At 41.5% G+C, this 17,764-nt stretch overlaps 1 protein-coding gene across 1 annotated transcript; it reads right to left on the reverse strand.

Moving 5' to 3' along the window:
* Positions 1-2,370: 2,370 nt before the first annotated feature.
* On the reverse strand, positions 2,371-9,620 carry c7a (complement component 7a; the record flags this gene model as incomplete). The annotated part of the gene is made up of 18 exons (XM_084551786.1): positions 2,371-3,120; positions 3,212-3,396; positions 3,500-3,599; positions 3,743-3,931; positions 4,018-4,147; positions 4,389-4,476; positions 4,602-4,773; positions 5,191-5,419; positions 5,534-5,700; positions 5,797-5,910; positions 6,768-7,011; positions 7,104-7,247; positions 8,392-8,530; positions 8,633-8,777; positions 8,866-9,007; positions 9,183-9,261; positions 9,417-9,478; positions 9,615-9,620. The coding sequence occupies 18 exons, from the start codon at positions 9,618-9,620 to the stop codon at positions 2,942-2,944; spliced, it is 2,514 nt and encodes an 837-aa protein (XP_084407912.1). The 3' UTR covers positions 2,371-2,941.
* Positions 9,621-17,764: the final 8,144 nt, after the last annotated feature.

A 17,764-nucleotide genomic window follows, 5' to 3' on the forward strand; every position in this document is an offset into this window, starting at 1 on the left:
GTGGTTAGCACTGTCACCTCAGAGTAAGGAGGGTTCTGGGTTTGAAACTGCTGGCTGGGACCTTTCCATGTCAGTGTGGGTTTTCTTCAGGTGCTCCCACTTCCTCCCACACTGCAGAGACACTGGGTGATTCTAAATTGGCCGTAGGTCTGCATGTGAGTGGGAATAGTTGTTTGTCCTTCTGTGTGATAGTGCAATAACCGCAGTTCATCGATTGACCGCTTGAGGCTGGCTCCAAAAGGGAGCGAATCATAGACCCCCATGTTAAAATGCCCAACTTTACAGTAATATTAAACAGCCTGGTACAAAAAACGGTTTTAGTCTCAATGCCTTATTTCAATATGAGTCAATCAATTATTATTTAATAATGACTATAAAACAACTTAAAATATATTTTTTACGATTTTTCTGTCATTTGTATTCAATTATATATATTATATAAAAATAGCTCGCGTAGGCCTACAACCCATTAATTTACATTTCAAATCATGAATATCAAAATATCACCGGCCCATAATGGGCGTGGTCTCTTTTGCTAGTGATGATGTCATCATTACGCCAATATGACGTCATGTAGTTACCAGCGTGAGTCTTTAAATAGGAGCCGTTTCTAACGCTCACCAATCGTTTGGAGGTTGGGCTGGAAGGTCCATCCTCCTCCGCTGACTCTGGTCTGTCCAACAGCCAGATGTTCAGGCCACTGCAACTGCAGGTGGAGGTCTCAGCCTAGTATGAGCCAAGCATGAGCTGTAAGCATGAGCTTACGGTGTAGCCCTCAGCCAGTCCAGTGGAAGGCCATTATTGGTTTTTAGATTAGCCTCAGTCAATCCAGTGGAAGGCCATTATTGGCCCTTATAGTATTTTTATACTATAATGATAGGCACGTTCTCTCTGCGCCTTGCCTGTCTGGGTTTTTTCTCAGGGGTCTCCAATTTCTTCCCACAAAAAAAAAATTTAAAAAAATGCACCTTTGGTCAATTGATGATTCTAAAATTGGCCGATCTGGGCTATCCAATCACAAGTGACCAGTTTTAGGTAAGTGTGTTCAGACTTGGTATTAACACGCATCTCCAGATGCACCTCCATACATGGTTGTCTCTATGGATCTCTACCGCTGCTTCAGAACCAAGAACAGCGCTGTTTTATGCATGTGCATTAAGACGTTATTATTTGTTGATCTCCACCCTGACGCATGAGGCAAAACCATTAAAACGGAACTGCTCCTCAAAAGTGAAGCCAAAGCAAGTAGCTCCCCCTGGTGCCTGGCTGCAGTATTGGTCATAAGCTCCACCTCCTCCATGTTAGTAGATGGGACTTGGGTCAAACTAAAACACTAAAATACAAGTCGAATAATCTATTTTTCAAGGATGGTTTCTGTCATTTTGGTAGTTAATATAATCTTGATGCATGTTCAAGTGTCATATTTTTTGGATACGTTTCGTTATAGTTAGTTATTTGACGCTATAAAAACAGGATGTGATGTAAGACTACTTACTACTTGTAAGACTACTAGTTGCCATGCCAACCGCTCCGTAAAGCGGTTCCATGGAGCCGTGAGAGTTGTAACAAAAAACAAACAAACAGGTAGAGTGTTCAATACAACATTTCCTTGTAACTGGTGGAAGGGTGGAAGTAGAGCAGAGCGTAGTATTAAACGAAAACGCGAGTGAGTCTGGTGGAAATGTGGTCGGGCCTACTTTCGGACCTTACTGCGCAGACTCCTGCTCCAAAGTCCCAAGATGGTGCTACTTGTATCCCCAAGAAAATAGCATCAGTTTGTCCAGTGCAAGGACGGGGGGCCTCGTTGTCCATAGCAGGTATGCATAATTTTCCAATGTAACAGAATGTTCAGCAAAAATAAACGTGAAATATAAACAACAGTTTTCTTTGCACAAGATAAACTGATGAAACAACACAACTCAAAACAATACAACCAACATCATTTATGACATCACAACTTAATAGTAATAAAAGTATAGGATACTTGATTAAGCCAATGAAAAGATAGTCTGGGTTAAATTCAAGTGGACCCATTTACAATGTTAACCATGTTTTATTATAACACTACAATCTCAGCTAGCTAATTAATAACCTTGCTAAATGTATGCGGGCTAGAAACAACAGCTGTAGTTAATTAAAACATCAGTTAAAAACAAACGCTTGATAAAAGCTTGTCTCTTCAGTGAACATTTTGCCCAGTTACCCAATGCGCGTTAATCTGTGTCTCACGTCGCTGCCGATCTCTTGTCTGTCTCCAGGATATACTGCGCCTTTGACGATTTCCTTGTCCTGGTAATTGTCGCTGTGGCACAATCCACCCACCATATTTTGCGAGCAACAGGTGAAATGGAGTAACGTATCTGCTGAAAATGGAGCAGGTTTCGCGCCGTTTCACAGGCAAGTTCAGATGCACACTCACACCTTGAGAGGGCAGCGATCCAGGGGCAGGAATAAACTGTCAGCAGGGGTTTGTGTGCTTGGCAGGCTGAGCACTGTCTGGCTTAATAAGCATGGGGCAGCTTTTTAAATGCACCATTTCAGTCCAGATAACAGATATTTCCAACATTATCTCAAGGGATATATACAAAGCGGTTCCTCAAAATGAAGCCCCACTTCTTGAGGCCTTATGTGCATGCAACTCAAGTGGAATATAACATTTTATAAACACAGTAAACTGTGGTGCCCTTGCTTTCCTTAAAGTGTGATGTAGTGTTGTGTCTGTAGAATCTCTGTGATATCACACCCACTGAAGTCCAAAAATGAAAGGAAATTAAATATGTCTGATGTTCTTCTGTTTATTTCTTAATAAATCTGTTTTTAAACATGCAAAACACAGGTGCAAGTATTGGCACTCAAAACAATATTGGGTTACAAAAAGAGAGAGAGGATTAATGAGTAAAAGAACATGAGAAGTCGGCGAGTCAGCGGTCTGTCTGGACCTTCAGGAAGTGCAGGGCAGGATACTGACAACTGTCACCTTTTCCCCTTTACATCGCCGAAGTCCAGCTTCACACTCACTCAAGGTCAGCGCAGTCTCGTCGTCCCCAACGCGGACACACACATTCAATCCAGGGGTCGGGCAGTCTGCAGACTCCTTACAGAGACACTCGCTGGTTTGATCTGCATGAATGGTGGGATGACAAATGGGGAGCACGGTTAGAAAATCCAATCACTGTCCATTAGCATGGCTTGTTTGTAACCCTGTTCCTACCGTCACACATCTCCCACATGTGACAGCCGGTGCAGCCCGTGGTGTTGCGCAGTGGCCACTTGCAGGCACTGTCCTCAGCTACCACATAGTTTTTCCCTAAGCACTGCAGTGCGTGCATTTTGCACACAGTCAGATAGATCGATTTTGTGGTCGCAGGTGAAGAGGCGCACAGCTCCAAAGATGAACTGGTGACCACAAATAATAAGAAAGAAAAACGCTCAGACTGCTTGCAAAAAAAATAAAAACAAAATCATATGACCAAATTGATAATAAGCAGAGTAAACATACCTGCACTCAAAGGGCATTTTGCAAATACATTCCCCCCTGGAAGACTTCTCCCACAGTTTACATTGCCCTGAGGGAGCAATCTCTGGCTGTGATGTAGGGACTGTAGGATACAAAGAAATCAGTCTTCCTCATTGTTCGGCGATATGGAGCAGCAATGGAGAAGAATGGCTCGGAAGAAGGGTAGAATACACCAGGGTCACATCACATTGTACCATTAGGTATGAACGTCAAAGTAAATCTTACCTTCGCTGCACTTGATGATTGCTGGGTTTGGCGAAAAATTCAGACTGGGGTCACAAATAACCGATGACTCTCCCAGTAGCTGTCTACCCTCTGGACAGGATAAAGTAATTGACTCCCCTATGTCATAAGCGTGCTTTAGAGGAGTGACTGTGACACCAGGCGTGACAGAGTGAATCCTGCACTTTGAAACTTGGGGGGAAAAAAAGTTTTTACAAAGTAACACTGTAATTCATTTATTGGAGCATAAATGTTAAACTTTGGTTGCACAAACTCACGTTTACACAGTCCAGGGCTGTGTGACCAGGTTTGACTCGCAGTGCAAACCAGGGGTTGACCAAGAAGATGGTAACCTTCAGTGCAGGTGTATTCAACTTTACTGCCCACAAGGTAAATCTCCTTAGGATCCTGCGAAGCACGTGGTGATAAGAAGATGATAGGTGTGTGCAGATTTCTCTTAAAAATGATTGGAAATTAAAAGACTGTACTCTGAAGGACAAATCTAACCCCTGGTCATTTAATCAGGCTCTCTACAGGAAAGGTATTACATATTTAATATGGCCTTTTCTACAATAAACAATCGTGTGATTATAAAATATTGAATGTGCAACAGTTTGTTCCTCATTTTACAGTTTAGCTTCATCTTTACCAAGACGTAGCCATTGATTAGAGCAGGTGGGGTTCCACACGTCTGAACTGGTGGGAGAGTTTGGTCAAAGCACTGAGGCTCCCAGGTTCTGTGGAGAAATTGTTTAAAAATTAGCACATAATCTGCATGAAATGCCTTCTCACTGGTGTTGTCCGCTGCATAAATCTTTCTAAGTTCATGCTGTTCAAATAAAACGTCATCTCTCTCGCTTACCTCAAGTATTCCAGGTCTTCATCTTCACAGTCAGACATCTCAGATGTTTCTCCAAAACAGTGTTGTCCCCCGTTCTGAGGGGAGGGATTAGAGCAGGAACGGCTGCGTGACCTTTGACCCGCCGAGCAGGACGACCAGGAAGACCAACAGGCCCAACTACCGTGAATCACTCCTTAATGAACACACACAAAAAAGAAGAATTAAAGAATACATCTGCGATTATTATATTTTATCGTACCACTTTCATATGTGCCCATTCAGTATTTGGAAGGCTGAACTAGCCAACAAATGGCTATGTCTGTGGAAGTTCTCAGTTATTCAAGTCATGTCAAGTTTATCCAAAAAAAATTATTATTATTTTAAAAAGGAGTTGTGAGCTAGACTACTTATCGACTGGGTGGTGCGACTTTCTGGATTCTCCCTTAGCAGCCTTATAACATCACAACTGTGGCAAGTGCTTCCTGGGATCTCACTAACTTACTTACTTTGTACAATTTGTACAGATTAAACGAACAAGATATGACATTTTATTTATTTTTTCAAGCTTGACTGACTGCAGTAGTAAAGAACTTACAGAAAGGTAACCCACCTGGATGACCTTCCGCTTCAGTACCCTCTTCACAGGCCACTCCTGACGTATTAGGCTTGCAGATGCATTTGCATTGATTTCCCTCCATAACAGCCAGGCCATTGTTTCTGCAGGGTTGACAGTGGCAGGGGTCGCTCTCAGAACGGTACTGCTCTATGGCCCTGCGAAGGTAGACCTTCTTCACCCCAGCACACTGCACTTCCTTCACCAGCTCTGACAGCGGCCGCACCTTCCAAAAATAGACTTGCAGTTAAAGAGTAAAATGGAAGAGAGATGCAAACTGTGTTACTTGATGAAACGAAACACTAAAATGCACATATAGCGCAAAGATTTGCCCATTCACCTTTTGTTTTATGACCTTTGGAAATGATGCAACAGATTCAGCCCAGTCTGAGTACATTCTCCAGTTATTGTCCACGTCGTGTAGCTGCATTCTCTGCAGTCCTGCGATTTGTGACGCGCCTCCTCCATCCACATCCACCTGTGCCAAAGCTCTTCTATGGCCAGTAGCTATTTAAAATATTTGAAAATATTTGCAGAGATGATGGATGCCATAGAGGATTTATAGGTTCTCGTATATATGTAACATTAACATCTAAATTTCACCTGTATTTTTCACTGAAGTGTGATGGCTGTGTCTACATTTCTCGATGGTAAGGGGGAAAAACAGAATCCAGCGTTTAGTCCTCTCACATTCGTTATGTATATCGCTTTCCGTCTCTTGGAGACAAAGAGAAAAGAAAAGTCAGTTTCAGAAATGAATGTCTGAATTGGAGCAGGGCCTAAACACATCACAGGATATACTGATACTTTGTATTTGTTGAAATACTTTACAACAGATATCAAATGTGATTATTTTTTTCTTCTAAAAAGTATTTTAGAAGATGAAATCAGTAATGTGTTTTTTTAAATTCGGTTCAGTGCATTTAGAAAAAATACATCCAGTTAATTTTGTGTCACTGAGGAGCAACATAGGCTAATATATATATATAACCAGGAAAGACACTAACAGCAACCATTAGAATAAATAAGAATTATTTAATAATTAATTAATTAATTTAATTTTTTCAACCTTAACTCTTTTTGTCCATATTAAGAATAAAGTGTTGTTTGCTGTTCCAACATAGCCTTGCATGGCTAGACTCAATTCTTGTCAGAATATGAGTCTGGTAACACGCCATTTGGGCATGTTTCAACTAATACAGAGAAAAATACACCTGTGCACACAATTGCACTGTCCTGCAACCAGAGTCATTTTGTTGTAAACAAATTCAGCTCCATGGCGCTCAGATGACGTGTATGACTATATTGCTGTTACTCTTCTGTTCTTCACAGAACAGTGGAAACTATGTTTCCAGCAGCAGTGAAGAGGTTGTTCAGAGGTTGTTGTTTATTTTTTTTTTGCAGCGGAGGGAGGCTAAGGCTGCAGCAAGACAATCCACAATCTGAGCTGCTGAGAGCAAACAGCGACTGGTGGTAGAATCCAGTGCAAACAGAAACTAAATTAGTCTGCTCATTTGCTCTATTTTGTTTGAAACGCCAACTTCCAGAACTACTAATGATTCATGAATCCTCACCTGTCATTTTCTCACTCTGTTCATCCAGTGTGTCAACAACTCTGAAGGAGCCTCCGAGGCTTCCTTCAGACAGATAGTGTGTTCCAAACCTCTCCAAAACCTTCCTGTAGGCAGAGTAGTCATAGACAGGAGGGAGTTTGGCCAGCGCCTTCCAAAACTCCTCAGATATTGTCAGATATTGATGAGAATTACTCTGGAACTGAGCTACCTCTATGTCATTCTTTAAAACCAATATCTTTTGAGTCTGTAAAGAGGGAAAAAAAAAACATTATTTAAACAGGATTTCAGAATAAGATGTCTGCGCTTGTTTGTTGATGGTAGAGTATTTCCACACACCTGAGTTTCCACTTTTATCCTATGATAATCATAATTGCGATATCCTGACGTTGTCCCGGACACTGTCATCCTCTTGACGACATCCTTAGTGAACTGCCATCTACTGCTGAAGACCTCATCACTGAAGTCATTCTGAACTGTAACCTGAGGACAGTACAAGTGTGACAATGTTTAGCATTTCCCATGATTAAGAAACATAAAATACTGAGGAAAGTAGGGTTAAATCAACACATGTGGACAAAAGCAGTTATGTACCAAAATATTCAATTCAGTTTTATAGATATATATATATATGTATATATATACATATATATATCGCATCAATAACAATACAAATTGTATCAAGACGCTTTACAACATCTGGTCTTTAATCTCATTGTACCATATCAAACCGAACAGATCTCTTCGATCTCAAAGTGCAGGCCTACTTGTGGTTCCTAGAATTTCAAAAAGTAGAATGGGAAGTAGAGTCTTGGGTTCGGGAGGCAGACACCCTCTCTACTTTTAAGGTCAGGCTTAAGACTTACCTTTTTGATCAAGCTTATGATTAGGGCTGGACTGAACCATCCCTTAGTTATGCTGTAACAGGCCTAGGCTGCTGGGGGACAGTGCACTGAGCACATGTCTCCTACTCTCTTCTCTCTCGCACCGAGCTCCTATACCTCCACTTACTGTTCTCTGGCACCGAGCCCTTGTCCTCTGATTTCTTATCTATTACACAATTCTGTGCACTTTCAGGTTTGCTTTGGGTGTTTCAGGCTGGGTTTCAGACCGGATGTTGTAAAGCGTCTTGAGACAATTTGTATTGTTATTGACGCTATATCAATAAAACTGAATTGAATTGGAACCCCCAGAGCAAGCCTGAAGGTGACGGTGGCAAGGAAAAACTCTTTTAACAGAAAGAAACCTTAAGCAGAACCCAGTGAGCCTGTAAGGGTATTTTCGCCATCAAGTGATGTGCTGAGGACTAACTTTCCAGCACCATGTGGAGAATTCTGACTTTTGTTTTTGTTTGTTGTTGTTCTAGAGATACTAATCCTCTTTCACATAAATGCTGCATGTGGAAAATGGCCAAAACTACCAAAAAGTAGAAGGATGGAGATGTCATTAGCAACACAAAGTTCCCAGAGATTCTTCTAAACATGACACCAACAGGTTCCATCTTCTTTTTCTTTAGTCCTTCATTGCAGTGTTTTAGCCATAACATGTGTTACGGATGCTGAGAAATGCTGACTGAAAACACAACTGCGATACATCAGAGTACCTAGGTGTTTCCAGAGGTACGAACCAAAGTGTTGTACTTGATAATACTCAGGGGCAGTCGATAGTGAAACCTGTTGACACCACTAAACATGATGCGACACTGGCCACCAAAGCTCTTGGTGTTGATGACACTGCCTCTCCTCTCTCCCGTCACCACATCAAACCTACAGAAACGGCAAAACATCTTAATGCTAAGCATGTAATACCTGCTTATCTGCATGTATGGGGGTCATGCAAATAGTTCTACATCGAGATCTGTCACTCACCCAAGTCCTAGAAGCTCAATGTTAGGCGGAAGAGCTGTCTCTGAACATGCCATGTGATGTTCAGGGCCACAAGACCTTTCATCGAGTCCATCTTCCTCGCAGTCCTGATCCCCGTTGCACACCAGAGACTTGCTAATGCACTTCCCTGCGGGTCAGAAGACAGACGACGCCTTAGCGATCATTCATTTACTTCTGTGTGATCGTGGAAAGGGAAGGGAGTTTTGTTTTTTAACCTGATCGACAGCGAAACCTGTCTCCACATCCATCCTCCAGAGGGCAGCTTTTTGTGGTCACGCAGGACCTGGTCTCAGACCGCCCTCCGCCACAGGGTCTCCCGCCGAACTGAGCGTAGACCACCATGGCTCTGCTTCTGGTCTGACACAGATAAATGTGACATAAAAATAGGAAAAAAAAAACAAAGAAATGTTAAAATCCCGTCATCTGGTAAAGTGTACCTGCAATAATGGGGTTGATTTTATCTCAAAATGTTATGAATTACAAGAAAGAAATAAGTTAAACTATGAAATTCCAACACTGTCACCCCCCTGACCTGTAATCTGGTACAGCCATCACACTCGGACCAACTCCCAAAAGGTCCCCACTGGCAATCAACTGTCTGATAACAAAACCTTGGAAATGACGTTTAAATCAAATTTAATTTCAGTTCAGAGTGAAAACAAAGTTAAGTTTACAACATAGTGCAAGCCATTAATCTCTAAAGAGATTTCTGTCATTTGTAATGTCACGTATCGCATGCTGAAACAGTAAAAATAAACACATTTACCCTTTGGTAGTGAACAGTAAAAACAGCCACGGCAAGGCTGTTGCACAGAGTTGTGCAATGTTCTGAGAAGAGGGGAGAAGCTTGAATTCAAAAATACTTTCTCGCTGAAATCCAATATCCCCTCATACAGCATTGCTCATGTTTTGCATTTGTCTGAAATTGGCATTATATCTGCTATTGCATGCAAATTCTACTTGCCTTCATGGTGAGCGAGGAGCTGCAAACAGAAGAATCGCAAGCAGGCTTGGATGCTGGGTATTTATGTTAAGTTGCGTTCATGTGGGGGAGTAAAAGTGTTGGGACATCTCATCTGGTTTCACGAGAGAAGAGCTGTGTGTGTGTGTGTGTGTGTGTGTGTGTGTGTGTGTGTGTGTGTGTGTGAAGAATGTCTCTCTGTGTGTATATGGTTCCTTGGAAGAGGGAAAAAAAATATTTGTACAGCAACCCGTGCCAAAAAGTTCTTCCAGTAAGACACGCTGAAATACAAAAGAAAAAACAAAGATGCTGACCTTTCTCACAGCAGCAACTCATCACTGCAGGAAAATAAATAAGGTGGGAATTGTAGCGGATATCTGATCTAATTAATTATCGGGATGATGTTAAATCATTGTTTTGTTTGATGATGAAGATTGTACTAGTAGTAGTAGCAGCAGCAACATTTTAGCAGGACATCATAATCTGTATTCTTGACTCTTGCCACATACATACCCTCGTGCAAAATATCCTCCTCTCAGTCCTCCCAACTTCAGATAAGAGACCAGCCAGATGTGTATTATGCACCCATCATGCATAACATTATGACCACCTTCCTAATATTGTGCAGGTCTCCCTTGTGGCTCCAGCTCCTTCTGAGGGTGTCCTGTGGTGTCTGGCAACACAGTGTTGTCAGTGAGGGCCTTTGGGTCCTATGGGTTGAGGGAAGGGGCCTCTGTGGTTCAGGCATGTCCCAGTGCATACCATAGATTGTTGATCAGTTTAAGATCTAGGGAATTTGGAGGTCAGGCCAACACCTAGTAGTGGGTGCTACATGTCTAAGTAACATCCACATTAATGCCAGGTCCAACAGTTTCCCAGCAGAACATTGTATTGTCACAAGATGGTCGATGTTATTTACTTCTCCTGTCAGTAGTTTTAAAGTTGTGGCTAATCTGTGTAAACTAGTCACACGTTCCTGCATGCCTACATGTTCCAATGGTTTAAAGGATTTGCAACCCAGATAATAGTTTTCATCAGTTGTTTATATCAAATAGAGTCAATGAGATGTTCTCGCTTAATTCAAACTTTGCCATCTGCCCTGCATATCTTTCTGTGTTATGCGTCCTAACTGAAATTGTTTTTACAGTTACTTGAACTCTTAACATACAGATTAGCCAACACTTGAGTGCTCTTCTTAAGTGATAAAAGCTGATTCTACAACATGCAGCGATCCCTTCACCCCTCGCTCTTTTCACTTCCAAACTTTCTTTTTACATTCTTGACATGTTATTCTTGGCACTTCTTCTAGTACTTAGTCTCTCTTGTACATTTTTACTTGTTGTTGTTATTTTTAAAACTCAGCACGGAGTGTAACAACTAATCGGAATACAGGCCATTACTGATGTTGTTGCCGATGCCTGCAGTCAGGAAGTTTGGCAGGGCTACGTTTTGCCTCCCACTTCAGGAATAAGCCCAAGAAACGTCAAAACTATCTCAAGTCAAGATGCATTTCTTTCAGCGGATTATCCTGAGCACCTCCAGTACTCCTCATTCATTCAAAGTAAAGCCCGTTTCCAGCTTTATTCAGATGACACATTCCTCGAAAATCTGAAAAGACATTTCAGTTAAGCCACATCTAATGATATATATTTTATTTTATATAAGATCATACCCTCTGGTGTAAGAGAGTACATAGTGTTTTACTGGCATTTTTTCATCTGTGCAGCATATAGCTCCCTAACATCATGCTCCGCAGTCAAACAATAACATTGGCTTGGATTACCAGATGCTATTTCTGTATAACCAGTTATGCACCATTTCAACTAAATCTTTTCCAACAACACATGCTTGTAACTCTTTGTTTTTTTGTTGTTAACATGTTTAGAGGTGCCACAGCTGAAGGTGCGTGTGTTCTACTCACTAACTCTAGGTGCAGAGATGTGATTTAGTCTTGCAAACACTGGAGGGCAACAGAGATGTTTGAACCGTTTCCCCTTCGTGGTTGAAACGGGATTCAAGGCTGAGCCAATTTGTGACTATTTCTAAGTGACTAGGGGAATTACATTTGAAGAAAACTGCCACACGACCTCCTCCTGACAAAGGATCTTTTTGGACATTGCCTAAGGTTGAGTCTGAATTAGGTTCAGACCATTAGGTTCAAATAATGGTTTTCCTGATGTTTCTACATGCAGAGAGAGAGAGAGACATGGAGACAGGGAGGCTGGGTGATCAGCTGTAAAGCTAAAGGGAGACATATCTTGCAGCCAAACTAGAGGCTTCTTGCTATTTAATGAGAAGGTGTTCCTATACATTCGGATGTCTATCTCTAATCATGTGTATATATCTGCTGTCATGGGCTGTCTGGGCATACTGTGCATATCCATCACATACTGGCAGCTCAAGAGGGAATACGGAGTGTTGCACAGAAATATTCCTTAGCTGCCGTGGGGGGAGGCGAGCTTGTGTTAGCGAGCCTTGATTCCTGGCGCCAGACACTTCTAGAAATAACCATGAGACAGTTTTGTCCTGCCTGCAAATTTAGGATGTCAAATTAATGTACAGGCCGATTTAAAAATGAGCTGCCAAAGACAGAAAATAATACTTTTAGTACCTGTTTGGAAATGAGACTACATTTTGTGGTCCTGTAGCAGAGAAATGTGAAAAAAATAAATAAATAAATATTAGGAAACTCGCCCACAATGTCTGACCTTCGTTCACCGAGAAAAAGGGAACACTTTTAGTCATTTTTCATGTGCAGCAATTTTAGCGCAATCCATAAAACTGTAAGGTATTTGCTTGTTTGTCATCTGCGATGAGCAAGTGGGGAAAGTGTGTTTCATTTATCTGTATTTAATTAAATTCATGCAACATTTGTCATACATCTAAAGGTGTGGATAATAACCTTTTTTCTAGCTACTAATAACCATTTCAGGTAAAATCAATCAAAGGAAATATAACACTGGGAGAAAATCATCCATGTGAGCACAATGTCACCTCCGGTCATGATCCATATTCCAGACAATCAAAACTTAAGTCATGCATATATTCTGCATATAGACTGCGGTAATGAGTGTGAAAGTGATTTCCTGTATTTCTGAAATGGCCTCTCAATGCTAAATGACTCAGCTACTGTACAGCAGCGGGCCAAGTCCCAGCACCACGGGCTAGAATAACAGTTGGCTCAGACAACGGGCCACCAGACCATGCCCTCCATTAGTTCTGCCTCTGTGGACCTCATGATGTTCGGGAGGCCATCTTTGACCGCCATCTGCCCTGGAAGTTTGGTCTGCCAGCAAATGACGTCTCCTCAGACACAGAGAGCATCAGCCAATGAACATGTAGTCCTTGTGTTTTTGTCTCCCAATGCACGTCTAAACTGTGTTTTGAAATCCAACGTGTTAATGCCGTGACAGCAATTTAGGTCATGTATCATGGATTAAAAACTAATCTGGCTTCTCTGTACATATAGTGAATGGCTGGATAATTCAAAGACCTCTGCAGAAAGGACATGTCACTAAAAATCAATTACGTTGAAACTATGTATTGCTGATTGAATGTGTATGTTTTCAGTGGGAAATGGTTTAAAAGCTTTGAATACAGGGTTACATGCAAAATCAGAATATATGACCAGAATGGTCACTTATATATAGCCACAACATTAAGGAGAAGTAAATAACATTGACCATCTTGTGACAATACAATTTTCTGCTGGGAAACTTTCAGACCAGGCATTCGTGTTGGTATTACTTAGACATGTAGCACCCACCTAGACCAGACCAGGTACCCCCGCCCCATAGCAATGACACTCCTTGATGGTAGCAGCCATCCCCAGCAGGATGCAGCCTGACAGAGGCACACACACAAAAATGGTTTAGGAACAACTCAAAATAACATGAACAAACGGCACAAGGTGTTGACCTGGCCTCCACATTCACTAGATTACAAACTGATCAAGTATCTGTGGGATGATCCACAGAGGCCCCTCCCCTCAACCCATAGGACCCAAAGACCCCCCCACCAACAACATTCTGGTGCCAGACACAACAGGACACCATCAGAAGGCCCATGTCCATTCTCTGATGAGTCACAACTGTTTTGGAGGCACAAGGGAGACCTACACAATATTAGGAATGTGGTCATAATGTTATTTTGGGATTACAGTGCACTCAGTTGACAGGTCATTCAGTACACTAATGAAAATGCATTCTAGTATAGCAGTCTGGCACTGTCATTATGATGTAGTTTGTTAAACTGGACTCAGTTAAAAAGGGTTTCTGTTATATAGCCTAGCCCACTGACTACAATAGGGTTGTCAAAATAATAGAAACATGTGTCGGTACAATACAATTCAATAGTTCTGCAAACCACAGCCTCCAAAATGGGTGATGGTTGTGACTAAAAAGGTCATAATCCACCAGTGGCAACTTGTGACCTATGGCCCTCCCACAGTGGCTCCACTCTGCCTCTCTCTTTGCCTTCTTTGTCTTCACAATTAGCTTTATATCCCAGCCTCGTTATGTTTAGTTTTTTCTTAAAGGCAATAATGCTAGAGCTGTATGGCAGATTTGCAACGTTTCTTTTTTGCCCTCGGCCTCAATGTAGTGTTGTGCAGACCAGTTGTCATCCTGTACCGGTGTACCTCCGTAACTAGACACAGGAGTGGCTGGTGAAATTACTCTCCCTCCTCCACACACTCCAAACTTTTCTGAAACTGTGCATCTCGCTTCTGCCCCTCTTTAAACTGTCTGAATGCCACCATCCATCTCTACCTCCCACACCTCTACCTCCTCTTCATCTGTGTGCTCCCTCTCTCTCGTGCGTGCGTGACAGAAAGACAGGCAGACTCGAACATGCGCACGCTCCCAGGCACGCGACGGCGGCACATTAGAATTTTCTTTTCTTTTTCGGCAAATGACTGTTTCAATAAAAATCCAAGGATGTTCTTTACATTTGTAACTTTTTTGTTCATTTCGCCCCCCTCTGTAACGCATTAGTTATGTAACGCAGCCCCTTTGGCCCCTTAATATTCCACAGAAACCAAACACAAACCACACGACAAGAACGTTTCAAGAATCCTCACATTATGCGACAAATAATTTGCACAGAGGAAGGAAATGAGCTGTGCCTTTTTGTTCGCTAATGTGCAATCAAAGCACTTAATGCTTATTCATCTGGGCTGCGGTCACAACTGAAGCTGCTGTTGTACTCAGCAGCTTCCAGGGAAGAATTGTTGCTGCCTATTGGTAACAGCGAGTTTCCACAAGTCGATTAACACATGTCAGTAAGTGCGGACCAGCATTAACGAGACGTCGACCACTCCAACAACCACATGGTTACGCCGCATGAGTCACATGCACAGAAGAAGGTCAGGAGGGTTCAAGCGAAGACCTTGAAGGTGCTGGAAAGTAAGACGCACGCAGACAAAACACAGACAGCAGCCACTCTTCACCGGAGTCATATTGGTTACAGCTTCATGAGCAACACCTGGCTGCAGAACGGCAGATGCTGAATTACGAAACAGTCTCGGTAAGGTCACCCCGGGTGCCGCTGCCCACCCACCTCAATCCTCATCACCCTGGAAACAGAATGATTTTAGGATGCTACTCTGCGCAGACGGGAGATAAAATACCTGGACGCTAGCTTAAAGTCTAAAACAATCTACATTAGCTCTAAAGGACTGCCAGTTTCTGACTGCAAGAATTTACTATTTCATTGCAACGGCTACATAATGGTATTTTCAATCAAGGGGAAGGCGTTCAGGGAGGAATAGAAGCTTTATTTGTTCGGCCATTATCCACTTAGAACAGAGTCACTTTCATTTGAACAAATGTTTTGGAGTTTTACAACAGCAAAGGACTCTTTTCACATCAGAACATAAAGGCAATGACAACAGTTTGGACCAGGGAAGACACAAATGTCCTTACAGCACAATTTGCAAGCATTTTCAATACTGCTCATTTGTGTGGCTTTTTTTTTTTTTTTTTTTTTAATTTAATGAAGTGTACGGAGTAGTAGCAGTGCAACATTTAGAAAATAACTCAATTTAGATCTTTGTCTTAAAGGGAAGGAACATCTCCAGCTGAGGTGCACACATGCTCTTGAGAATGAAGAAAATAACAACATATAGAAAAGATTATGCACAAACTCATGGACCTTGTTGTTGGTTTGCAACAAGCGATACATGTAGAAGTTTTTTGGTTCATGCACAAATGCAAAGTACCAAATGAATTTGGAAAAAAAAACAGGAGCAGTGTGGCAGCTCACTCAAGGTATAAGAAAATGCTGTTAATGACTCTCGGTACTTATTTAAATAATTTACAATTTATCGGCAGTGTACTATTTGCAATTACAGTATGTAGAAACTTTTCACGATATAAAACATTTTAACAAGAAACTGCACAGAAGTGAAACTCTAAAACTCGAACCCATTTTCACACCGAAGCATATAATACAAACATGACTTTCTAGCTGAAACTCAGTCACTCACGCGAGACTTTTAAGAAATGGCACAGTTACTCACAAGACACATACAGTACATTCACCAATCCAAAGAACTGAGTTTCCCGTGTTTTTTTTTTTTTTTTCCCTTTCTTTTTTTTTGTGGCTTTATGTGACCAAATTTGACAACAACGTCCCGGCAAAATACATTCTCTGCAGAAAATGCCACGCTGATCGTCAGCTGTGTGGATGTTTGAGTGGTACATGATTTTTATTATTATTATTATTATTTTTTCTCCATGCATAATGTGTAAAATCTTGCAATAAAAATATTTCCATTGTCTTTCTGGGTGCTATTTCGTATGCATCTTAAATTAAACATTGCAGGATAAAGAATTGAATGCATTAAACAGAAACAGCAAAAAAAGAAAAAGAAATGTGAATGTATTGCACCAGAAAATCCACCTTTATCACATGCTATTATAAAAGACACAACATGGTGATACTTCTCATGGTGACTCACTGCACGATAGCAGTAGGTACAGACACACTCGCACAGGGGGCAAGCGAGCAGCAAAGGAGAGACAGACGGTGGATACGCTCTTGCACCCAGGTATGTTGTATTTTTATACTTGGCTATCACGACTCAGCACCCACCACAGAATACAACAATCGTGTCATGCTGGTGTCTAACCATTAGAAATGACTAACTGCGCCGACCGCATTTCTAACAGTGAGAGCTGATGCTTATGTTGCCAACACACTTATAATTGAAAGTTGTTGCTCAGATGCACAAAGGATTAATGCAGGGCCACAACCACGTTTTACCGGCTAGCCGGGCCGCACTCTTTACTCTCTCTTTCCTTTAAATGAGCAAATCAATGGTTTTAATCAATCAATAGATTTCATGGCGTCTGATAAATGTCTCGGCTGACATCAAGAATGAGTATTACTGGGTAAAAGGCCCATGAGAGGCTAGAAATAAAAGGCGGAAATGGTTCATTTAGAGTTCCTGTATCGACTAAAACACAAAACTTTTTCAACATGATCTCTGCTTTCAAGCTGCTTGTTTTTTTTTTCAAAAACACCCGCAGTGATCTGACCAGGGATGCATATTGTTTAACAAAAAATAAATTATATATATAGGATAAAAAGAAAAAAAAAAGAGAGAGAGACTTCACTTGGACAGATTTTCCAATCAAGACATACGACTGCTAGCTACTTACACCGGCCTACAATTTTAAGTAACACGGACTTATTTAAAACAACCTCTGAAAAAAGGCGGTCACTATCACTACTAGAATACCAAGATTGATGCACCAACACATTTAGCACGAGGCTGATATGCTCTGAGGAACCTACCCTTGATGACGTGGTAAGCCTAAAAACAGTGCATTTGATCAGTGGAGAAAGCAGGATTTTTTATTTTTTTTACAGCACAGGGAGTTAAGAACATCAAAATTAAAAAATAAATAAATAAATCCCCCAAAACAGGAAACAAATAAAACTAAACCTCATTCTCATAGTGCTCCACCCAAACATCAGTGTTGTTTCTGCCAGTCTCAACTCAACTTTCCACAAACCCACTTTTTTTTATATCCATTTCATCTCTCACTTCACTATAGCCCTAAATAAAGTGAGAGGAGCAGTGCAGCTCCCCTCTTGAAATAAATGCCAAAGAGAAAAGAGGGAGAGAGCACAGACCCAACCACTAG

Source organism: Chelon labrosus (genome assembly GCF_963514085.1).
Source record: "Chelon labrosus genome assembly, chromosome: 9".
NCBI lineage: Eukaryota > Metazoa > Chordata > Actinopteri > Mugiliformes > Mugilidae > Chelon > Chelon labrosus.